Genomic DNA, 12,156 nt, shown 5'->3' on the forward strand with positions numbered 1-12,156 from the left:
GCCTTATAAAGAGGAATAACAACTTCCTTATCTCTACTTGTTAATGTGTTCTTCAATAACCAAGTAATTTTATGGGCTACCTTAGTGATATGCCCTCTAAACTTTAACTTTCTGTCTACCACCACCACCACCTATAAATCTCTAGTTTCATCTAGAGATTTAGATGAAATTAGAGATTTCCTGGAGTACAGTACCAACAATGTGATACATTTTGTAATCTATTTATCCCAAAATGCTTAACTTTACATTTCTCAATGTTAAACTGACACCCATTAACCTTTTGCCCATACTGTGGTAGCCTATTTAAATCGTTCTTCAAGCTCTCCACATCGCCTTGATTAACTATTGCTCTGCTTAACTTCCTAATTGCACATCATCAGCAAACAACTGAGTATTTTCTTCCAGGTTATTTCCTATATCATTTATGTACAAATTAAACAGCAATGGTCCCAGCACTGAACCTTGCGGCATATGTATGCTTCATTCATTGACACATGTTTGGTCTTCTGTTGCGAATGATACCAAACATAAGTTGCATCTCCTGTTACAGTGTGAGGCAGAAACTGGTCTTGTTCCTCAGAATAATGTAGCAATGATCAGGAAAATATGGCATTGCTAAGAATTTTTGTGCATTTGCTTGTTTTGTTTTTTTTTCAGCACAAGCTACAGATCTTGTGAAATACTGATTCACCATGAATAATGTAATAAAGTACTGCACCTAAGCTTTTCATATATATATATATATATATATATATATATATATATATATATATATATATATATATATATATGTTGAAGATACCAAGCTGTTTTAATCCATTTCCCAAGTAAGCAAACAGACAAAGTCAATTTTGTGCCTGCAAGTAGTGCAAGTCTTAGGCAACTCATGGTAAAGGTGGAATAAGCTCTAATCACTATTCTTAATATTTACCCTTAATGCAAAGCACATCTCCTTGAGGAGATGTATGATGCTATGCATTAAAAGCAAGGGGGCCACACACACACACACACACACACATCATCATCGTCGTCAAATTCCTGCCATGTACCCTCAAGGGGTGTACAGGATATGATAGTACTACATGAAAAATTTACATCTTTACCAACTTCCTATTTACAATTTTCCTACAAATCAGTCTGTTACTTATCAGGACTCCAACATTATCAGATCTTATCTTTCTATCGTCTAAAGCATTTTATATTGTATTAATCCACCTATAACTTGGTCTTCCTCTGGGTCATTTTCCTGCCAACCTGGCAGAGAACACTTGTTTTCTAATCTTTCCTCGCTCATTCTGTTTAAGGGACCATACCACCTCAGATTAACTCTGTTAATGCATTCCTGGATGCTAACAATATCAAGTTCTTTCCTAATATCCTCATTTTTAATATGATATTGCCATTGATGCCATCTGTTCACGCCTATAATCTTTCTCACGACTCTCATATCTGCGGTCTCTAGTCTTTGGTCAAATGTTTTACTTCTGACCCAGCTCTCACATCCATAAGTTACAATTGGTTTGAATACTGTCTTGTATACAACTAATTTAGGGTTTTGGCTAATTTCTCTCTTATTCCATATAAATTTATTCAGTTGACTTCCTACCATACCTGCTTTGTTGATTCTCTTGTCTATTTCCATATTTAATATACCATCATCACTAAAAAATCGTGCCTAAGTAGCTGAAATGTTTTACTTGTTAGACAGGTTCTCCGTTCAAAACGCAGTTAACATTTTAAGCGATTCTAAATATTTTCATTGTCTTTGTCTTTTTATTGCTAATCTTCATACCAATATCTATTACAACAGTTATTAAATTTAGTCAGGGAATCTTGCAAACTTGTAGCAGATTTATTTAGAAGTATAACATCGTCCGTATAAAGCAAAGAGCTGACATTAACATCTCCAATTTTGATATCATGTTTAATACCACTTTCCTTCATAATGTGATCCATATAGATAATGAATAACAGAGGGGATAATGTACATCTTTGTCTCACACCATATTTAACATTAAACCATCTTCCTGTAGTTTCTTCAATTCTAACTGCTGACTTGCAACTCAAATAAAGACTAAGTATTGCTTGATATAATGCCCCATTGACACCATATAACTGCTTAGCATAATGAATAGCTTCTCTCTTGGCACCTTGTCATATGCCTTTTCCAAATCGACAAAACTTAAATACAGATCTTTGTTAAATTCCCATGATTTCTCCACTATTTGTCGTAAAGTGAAGAACTGATCCTGACAGCCTCTGTTTGACCTGAATCCAGCTTGTTCTTCACCGAGCTTTTCTTCCACAATTCTTCTCAAACATTTCTCAAGTATACTTGCATGAATCTTACCAGGAACACTCAGTAGGGAAATACCTCTAATTCTCACATTCCGTTTTATTTCCCTTTTTATATATGGGTACTATGAGAGCTTTACTCCAATCATCAGGAATTCGTTCCTCTATCCAGGCATTCTGAACTATGCAGTGCAACCACTGTAAGACTTTTATACCACCATACTTCAGCATTTCTGGTTGAATATTATCTACTCCTGCTGCTTTCCACATTTCACGCCTATGATGACTTTTTCTACTTCAAGCATGGATATTTATTCCTGACTGTATGCCTGTTTTTACCACTGTGTTTTCACTGCTTGTTTCAATTAGCAATTTTTCGAAGTAATTACTCCATACTTCAAGAATATATTTTTCTCCCATTTTCATGTCACCTTTATCATCTCTAACTCCTTTTACAGCACTCTTTCCTCCATTCCTAAACTTCTTCAACAACCTCCAGAATGTTTTGTCCCCTTCTTGATATTTATTTTCTATGTTCTTGCCAAAGTCCTCCCATGACTTTTGTTTAGCTAGTTTTACACAGTGTTTAGCTTTCTTACATTTGTCTCTGTATTCTCTAAGAGCACAAGCTGACTTATTTGCCAAGCACTTTTGATATGCTTTCTTCTTTTCCTTCACTGCTTCTTTAACTTCCTGTATCCACCATGGAGTTCTGATTTTTCTATCCTTGCAGGCAACCTCACCACATGCCTCTCTCGCTGAATCAAGCAGTGTTTTCTTCAAGGCTTGCCACTGAATCTCCAAGATTTGGTTCCTGTTCTCAAACTCTCATTTTTTCTTCAATAATCTTTGTGTATTTTAGTCTACAGTTCACATCTGAGAGCTGCTCAACTTTTATTCGCTTTAAAACTTTCTTACATGTTATTCTTTTCAATATGAAATTCGATTTTATCCTGCTCAAGACTAAATAATGATCACTTCCAATTTCAAATCCTGTGTCCTGCACCAGGGAGAAAACATCACTATCAACAATAACATAGTCTATGAGACTTTTCTTATTCCTTGATTCAATGGGGCATTCAATGAATGCCCCATTGACACCATATAACTGCTTAGCATAATGAATAGCTTCTCTCTTAGCACCTTGTCATATGCCTTTTCCAAATCGACAAAACTTAAATACAGATCTTTGTTATATTCCCATGCTTTCTCGACTATTTGTCGTAAAGTGAAGATCTGATCCTGACAGCCTCTATTTGGCCTGAATCCAGCTTGTTCTTCACCAAGCTTTTCTTCCACAATTCTTCTCAACCGTTTCTCAAGTATACTTGCATAGATTTTGCCAGGAACACTCAGTAGGGAAATACCTCTGTAATTCTCACATTCAGTTTTATTTCCCTTTTTATATATGGGTACTATGAGAGCTCTACTCCAATCATCAGGAATTCGTCCCTCTGTCCAGGCTTTCTGAACTATGCAGTGCAGCCACTGTAAGACTCTTATACCACCATACTTCAGCATTTCTGGTCGAATATCATCTACTCCTGCTGCCTTTCCACATTTCAAGCCTTTGATGGCTTTTTCTACTTCAAGTATGGATATGTATTCCTGACTGCATGCCTGGTCAGTGTTTTTTATCACTGTGCTGTCATCACTGCTTGTTTCATTTAGCAGTTTTTCAAAGTAATTACTCCATACTTCAAGGATATCTTTTTCTCCTGTTTTCATTTCACCTTTATCATCTCTAATTCCTTTTACAGCACTCTTTCCTCCATTCCTAAGCTTCTTCAACAACCTCCAGAATATTTTGCCACCTTCTTGATATTTATTTTCTATATTCTTGCCAAAGTCCTCCCATGACTTTTGTTTAGCTAGTTTTACACACTGTTTAGCTTTCTTACATTTGTCTCTGTATTCTGTAAGAGTAAAAGCTGACTTATTTGCCAGGAACTTTTGATACGCTTTCTTCTTTTCCTTCACTGCCTCTTTAACTTCCTGTGTCCACCAGGGAGTTCTGATTTTTTTATCCTTGCACACAACCTCACCACATGCCTCTCTGGCAGAATCAATCAATGTTTCCTTCAGAGTTTGCCACTGAATCTCCAAGGTTTGATTCCTGTTTCAAACTCTTTCATTTTCTTTTCAATAATATTTCTGTATTTTAGTCTACAGTTCACATCTGAGAGCTGCTCAACTTTTATTCGCTTTAAAACTTTCTTACATATTATTCTTTTCAATATGAAATTCAATTTTATCCTGCTCAAGACTAAATAGTGATCACTTCCAATTTCAAATCCTCTGTACACTCTGGTGTCCTGCACCAGGGAGAAAACATCACTGTCAACAATAACATAGTCAATGAGACTTTTCTTATTCCTAGCCTCTTCTCTCCATGTGAATTTGTGCACAATTTTATGTTGGAACATGGTGTTAGTAATAACCAGCCCATGTCCTGAGCAGAAATCCAACAGATATTTGCCATTATTATTAGCTTTGCTCTTTTCTCCAAATTTTCCCAAAATATTTTTGTATGTCTCACAATCATTTCCTACTCTACTATTTAGATCCCCAACAAGGACCAACTTTTCCTTTTTCATTGTGTCAGTTGCTTTTTCTAAAGCCTCAAAAAATTCCTCCACTTCTACCTTAGTAGAACCTTCTGTGGGACCATAGGCACAAATAAGTCTCATTGTCCAGTTCCCCATTCTCATATTTGCCCACATTACTCTACTTGAGACTGACTGCCATTCAAGAAGATTAGCCTCGTATTTTGTGTTGAATACTATGGCTACTCCTTCTTTTCCTTGATTGTCATTGCCTGAATATAACATTTTGTATTTATTGCTCAGAAAGATCTCACCAGTTTTGGTCTTTTTTGTTTCAGTCACCCCTATTATGTCGATCTGGTACTTATCTAATTCCTCAGCTAGCTCCATTTCTTTGCCATTCAGGCTTCTTACGTTGATAGTACCGATCTTTAACTCTGGTGATGTTGAGTTGGGATTTGTTTTCAGATTTGTTCCAGTAGCTGACTTTTCGCTGTTCGCCGTGGTTCCCTGGCGAAAACAACGGGGGCCTTGTTTAACCGGGCGACGCCCCAGCCGGCATGAAATTTTGTCATGTTGTACCATCATTTTTTATTTTGGTTTAACCAATAAGAATACAATTTGGTCGGCTAAATCCCAAATTGCCAGCCCATCCTCGTTCGTTCAGTATCAAAGTAGATACCCAACAGGGTGCACCACGAGAAGGTGAGGATTGGACATTAGGTCAAAAGCCCTGGTCGGTTCTCCGCATTCCTTTAAAGGCTATGTGGAGGTCTCCTCTCAGTTATACAGCTTTGACCCTTAAGCACCCCTTAAGCACATATTGGAACATGGTGTTAGTAATAACCAGTCCTTGTCCTGAGCAGAAATCGAACAGGTATTTGCCATTATTATTAGCTTTGCTCTTTTCTCCAAATTTTCCGAAAATATTTTTGTATGTCTGACAGTCATTTCCTACTCTGCTATTTAGATCCCCAACAAGGACCAACTTTTCCTTTTTCATTGTGTCAGTTGCTTTTTCTAAAGCCTCAAAAAATTCCTGCACTTCTACTTTAGTAGAACATTCTGTGGGACCATAGGCATAAATATGTCTCATTGTCCAGTTCCCCATTCTCATATTTGCCCGCATCACTCTACTTGAGATTGCCTGCCATTCAAGAAGATTAGCCTCATATTTTGTGTTGAATACTATGGCCACTCCCTTTTTTCCTTGATTGACATTGCCTGAATATAACATTTTGTATTTATTGCTCAGAAAGATCCCACCAGTTTTTGTCTTTTTTGTTTCTGTCACCCCTAACATGTCGATCTGGTACTTATCTAATTCCTCAGCTAACTCCATTTCTTCGCCATTCAGGCTTCTTATGTTGATAGTACCGATCTTTAACTCTGGTGATGTTGAGTTGGGGTGTGTTTTCAGATACATACATACACGATGTATATTTCTAATTTGGTATCTACGATAGCAAACAAATTAATCCAAGGGAGAAGAAATTTCAGTTTTTGGTTTTTGTTTCAGTTAACAATAATTTTGGTATTTTTTTGTTTACTATTTTCAATTTTGGTTTTAGTTCACTATTTTGGTTGAGTGCTGCATGTTTTAACTGTCTCTACGATGTTTATTAATATTGCTGTGCATTTTTAATAGTATAAACAAGTTGACATTCATAGTGTTTTACACATTTTGTGTAGCTATAAAATGGATACATCTCCAAGAAAACGTTCAAAAATATGTACTCTTTCTCAGCGCATGTCCATGCCTCAAAAACAAATTGCCAATGAATGTGGTGTTGGTTTGGGTACTGTTAATGTGATTTTAAAGAGGTTTAGATAGACAGGTACCTTTTCTCCTGACAGAAAAGAAAAATGTGGACGAACAAGGAAAGTTACATTTACTCAAGATTAATTATTAGTTATGAATCCAAGAATTGTCTGCTGTAGACTTAAATAGAGACTTTGCAGCTAGCGGGATTAATGTTTCTGATGCGACAGTCCATTGAACATTGTTCGAAGCAGGGAGGACTGCTCACAGACCAAGAAAAAACAACTGTTGATGAAGACTATGAACAAAAAACGAGGTTGTAGTGGCCAAAAGTGTGGCCTCCCTCCACTTCTCAACAGTCCAATCTTTGGACTGCTTGAGAAGTGGAATGTCATATTCTCAGATGAGAGCCATTTCTTTGTCCAAGGAGAGCTAGTACCCTATCTGCAGCAGAGAAGACCTCCTGCCCACCTTCAACAAGGTCCTAAACACCCTGCTAAAAAGATGTTCTGGGGTTGTTTTACACGTGATGGTCCAGGATCACTTGTGCCTATTGATGGTATGATGAAAAGTGACCAATACATAATAATATTGGAGAAAAGAGTGGTCTCACAGATCCAGAAAGACAAAGAACTCATCTTGGAACAGGATCTTGCTCCATGCCACACTTCAGAAAAAAAGTGAAAGAGTTCCTCAAAAATCACAGCATCCAATTGCTTCAGTGTCCGGGTTACTCTCCTGACCCAATAAAAAAATGTGTGGGCCATAATGAAAGAGATACTTGGAAAATTAAATTGTGTTATAAAAGATGACTTAATACAATCCATTATAAAAGAATGGTTTCAAGATGCAGAAATAAGAAAAATGTGGTCTGCATTGGTAGAGTCCATGTCTTAGCGAATTAATGAACTTATTAATTCACTTAGACTCCAACTTTTCCTAATAATTTATATTAGGTGATTTATATTATTAGGTTCAATTTTTGTACTTATTTTCTTGTGAAATTAAAATTTTTCTTTAAAATGTGAGTATTCAGATTAATTTGTTTGGTAGTGTACACACACATCATGTTGATGGCATTTAGCAAATAGAGCAAAAAAGTGTAATTGGGAATACGAAAATTATTGATGGCTACAAATTTGAAATTTCTGAACTAGAGTTGTGATAGATTTCAAAATGCACAAAATTAGGAAAAGATAACAGGTTTGGGGGAAATTTATGAATAACAAACTTTATGAATAACCTTCATAAATTCATAAATTTCCCCCAAACATTCATAACTTTATGAATGTTTGGGGGAAATTTATGAATAACATAGCAAAATATAAATAATCCTTTAAAATCCTTTTTTAATCCCTTTCTGTTCTGACTTGAATATGATTATTTGTTATTGTGGTTTTGAAAATGTCATCCCAAATCTCAAATAGAGACATGTTAATCTGTACAATAATCAATTTAACTTTAAGAAAAATTTCTAAGAATTTTTAGTTGTCATGATAAATAATAATAATAATGTTTAAACCAAGTTTGCCAATATAAAATGCCAGTGTCATTAGTTCAATTGATAAATGTTATTTTTTGCAAAGGATGTAGGTTTGAAGCTGTAATGGCTTGTTCTGCATAGCCTCTTGAGTTAATAAGGATTGTTTTATTAAAAAAAAACAAAAAAAAAAACCCTGCAAGCATTGCACACATAGGATAGGAATTTAAGAAAATATTGTTATTAAAATTATATATATATATATGTATATTAATTTGATAACCTTCATGGAGTTAGTAGGCTCATTGTGGCTCATCATGTGTATGGTTTAAGCTAAACAATGCAGTTTGGCTGGCTAAGTCCCAAATTGCAGTCAGCCCTTATTTGGTTAGTATCCAGGTGGATACCTAATAACAGGTTATGCCATTTTGTATTTAGGTGCTAAACGTTTTTAGTTTAAACTAAAATTGAATTTCCTTAAGTTCAGTGAATATTCCAAATACCAAAATTCATTAAAATCTAGTTATGCAAAATTGCATAACTAGATTTTAATGCCACTGTTTCTGTACATACAGGCAGATGGAGTAGCAATCCTAATAGTATACATTTTTTGTGAAATAATTCAACAGGATTACAACTAATTGTCTATTTTAAGCATGAATAGATTCAATATATATATATAACATTATTTAAATTAAGGGGATATTAAATCCCACATTGTTTTAAAACCGAATAAGAAACTCAAAGATAAAGAGCTTTTTAGCTCTTTATATTTAAGTATATATATAACATTTTTATATATTCCCACATATCCATGGAACGATAATATCAAAGGAGAACTAACTGAGCTTGAAGAACCCATTTTAAGAAATTCTGTCTAGAAAGATAGCTAATGAGTCAAACATTAATCTAATAGTGATATAGTACATATTATATAATGGTAATAAAATATAGTTTGTTCAAATGTTTCTTTGAATTAACAAAACAACAATAAAAAAAAACTGAATGCATCTTTGCTGTAGATTACTATTTTTATATTTTCTTATTAAATTGAAAACTTGAACATCATAATTTCGCATTCTTTAGGTCCTTCTGTAGACATGATCATTCGAGTCGGGGAAACAGGCATAGTCGTGAAAATGATATTTTTACAATATCAGACGAACTTGGAGCACTGAGAGCAATAGACAAGCCACCATCATATGAAGATGTCATTCGAAGTGAAAGAAATGTAAGCAAAAACTACATATTTCCATTAGAAATATAGTCAACTCTCACTGTAATAACAAATCTCTATTGTGAATTATTTTATTATAATAAAAAAGTCCTAAATAAAGCTGCATAGTGTTTGTTTTGTATTAAATGAAATGCACTGTTGCAAACTATACAGTATGCAATATCGTTCCTTTGGTCCCTTTGTAGAGAATTGACCTAAAGTGTGTTTGAAATTACTTTTATGTAATTTAGGATTTCTAATTAGAGATGTAGATTTCATAAAAATGCTCTAAAGAATCACAAGACAGAAAGAGAAGTGAAGTACTATGCTTGTGAGATTATAATTGGTTTGTAAATGAATGTTTGATTGTTGGCTCTCATTACATTGAATCTCTAGAGATTGCAGGAATAGTTTTTTTATATATCACTCCCACAAGAGGCCACAAAAGCTATAGCAAATCAATGTGTGTGTGTATGTGTGTGTGTGTGTGTGTGTGTGTGTGTGTGTGTGTGTGTAGGCACAGATCAAGAGAAAAGTAGTCTTGATATTTTTTATAATTAATAATTTTTAAAATTACCAATAATAATTGCAACTTTGTATTTGGTTTTTAAATGAATGGTCATTGGCTCTCATTATACTGTAATTTACAGGGATAATAGGAATAGTTGTGTTTTTTTTTTTTTTTTTTCATATTTCTCCCACAAGCAAGAGGCCATAAAGCCTATAGCAAATATACTAGCAAGGATCAACATAATTTTTTTTTTTTTTTTTTTTAAGAGCTGAAAGTTGTATTCTTTGGGGAATATTTCATGGGAAGGCTGTTCCATAGAACATAGGTGGATGAAATAAAAGAAGAATGGCAGTAGTAGGATCAGTGAATTGCTAATTCAACTGTAAAAGAATGTTAGGCAGCTATTGCTCACATTATTGTAGGCTTTAGAAGAAATGGGGGTGTTATGGATACTAGTTCTGCTGAACAGCAGCCATGGAAATATTAGTAGAAGAGATATGATGTGGAAACTGTCTGTAAAACAGTGACTGGAGAGAGGGGGCTGTCAGCAAAACTGTCCTCTTCTGAGAGAGCAGTATCCCAAGATTAGACAAGTTTGTGATTTGTAGAGATTTAGTAGCTGGATGAAAGTATCATTGTGAGATAAGTTTTTTTAAGGCTGAGAATGCTAGAGAAGTGATGTGTTTGTGCCAGGAGTAAGTATCAGTCTGAGAAGTGAGATCCGTTCTTTACTGTTAAGTTGAGCATTACCAAACATAAGATGGAAAGGGAAAGAACTAAGTTTTTTGTGACATAAAAAAAACAATTGCATTTTTTATAACTAATTACAGATGTAGATTTCATAAAAATGCTCTAAAGAATCACAAGACAGAAAGAGAAGTGAAGTACTATGCTTGTGAGTACTATGCTTAGTGCACTTCTTTTAGCTGATCTTGAAGTTTGAGATATTTGAGTAATGTAAGGTATTAGTAGGAGGAATGGAGAGTGCTGTTGCCATTAAAAGTCGTGAATAAGGTTTGAGGTCATTGAAAGAAGGCCGTTTGTGTGTATGAGGAATAGGATAGGTAACATAACAGAGCCCTGAGAACCAACCATCTGTATTAATAGAGAAAAATCTGAAGAGAGAATCTCCTCCAACATAACACACGGTTAATATCTGAGAGAAAACTGGTAATCCGTTTACAAAGGGTGGAAGGTAGACCATAAGATAGCAGTTTGTTGGGAAGCTCTTATTGCCAAATGGAGTTGGCAATATTTAAATCTTATTCCAGTTTCTTAAACTGTTTTTATTTCTCAAGAATGCTGTTATTTCTGTTTTGAATGACATTTGTTATTGTTAATTTAAATAGGTATATTATTTGGCCTACTTTGTCGTTACCATGCAGACAACCATGACTTGATTGATTTGAATAAAGAAATTACTTGGTTATTTGACTATTTTACAACAAAAGCATATCCTTATAATTGTAGATAATTGAATGGAGTTTAAACTTTGTAAATATATTTCACATAGATTTACCCTTTTTTATTCTTCTGAAATGAAACATCCTTTTTTTTTTCTTTATCTCTGCATCATGAGAAATCCAGGTGTTTTATGATATACCACCAGTGTGCCTCCGTAGCTCAGTCAGTATATACAAAGCCGGGAAAGACCTGGGTTTGATTCCCATCAGTGACGGGAGGAACCTTTATCTGGTTTCTTTTGACTAAAAGTGAGTCAGCTGGTTTTATACAGAAGTAGGGTTTTTTTTTTTTTTTTTTTTTTCACCCAGCAACTCAGGTTTTTCATCTGCCAGAACAGGCAAACCAGCCCCGTAAACACACACTTCTACAGATATAGGACACCTCCAGGAATAAGGAGTAACTAACCTATTCTGTAGGATTTTGGTTCCGAATACCTACATGGTAAAACATGTAGGTCTACGCGTGAGAGTAAATTAGGATAGGACCACCAGTGTGAGGAGTGGTATTTACAGGAATTTGTTATGAAAAAAAAAAAAAAAAAAGTTTATAAGGTTTAGATTTCACTTTTGGATCAATATAGATGACGACTCTCAGCAGATTCTAGTTCTATGTTGAGAGAATAAATTGGGCAGGCTTTCATAATTATATCATAACAAGTGAGTTCACTATAATAAAAATCATTTTAGTGAACTCACTTGTTATGATTAAATAGTGAACTATAATAAAATACTGAACCAAGATAAAATAACCAAGATCAAAACTCCATAGTGCCAGTGCTTTTCTAAGGAAGTTTGTTATAGCAAACCTTCCATCTATTGTTATTACCTCTTGTCCCCCATTAGATTTTCTCATAACATTTCAATAAGTCTGATTTATTTCCTA

General features: G+C 34.7%; 1 protein-coding gene across 3 annotated transcripts in view; it reads left to right on the forward strand.

Moving 5' to 3' along the window:
* The window catches only part of LOC150106541 (uncharacterized), an 84,862-nt gene that overhangs the window by 68,841 nt on the left and 3,865 nt on the right, over positions 1-12,156 (forward strand). For all 3 annotated transcript variants that reach the window (XM_090393188.1, XM_090393187.1, XM_090393189.1), the window contains exon 5: positions 9,170-9,314. In XM_090393188.1, coding sequence (XP_090249314.1) covers positions 9,170-9,314 — 145 coding nt within the window. The remainder of the gene's footprint in view (positions 1-9,169; positions 9,315-12,156) is intronic.

The sequence above is a fragment of the Typopeltis vanoorti genome, chromosome 5 (assembly GCF_054136105.1).
Source record: "Typopeltis vanoorti isolate ZY-2024b chromosome 5, IOZ_Tvanoo_1.0, whole genome shotgun sequence".
In the NCBI taxonomy this organism is placed as follows: domain Eukaryota; kingdom Metazoa; phylum Arthropoda; class Arachnida; order Uropygi; family Thelyphonidae; genus Typopeltis; species Typopeltis vanoorti.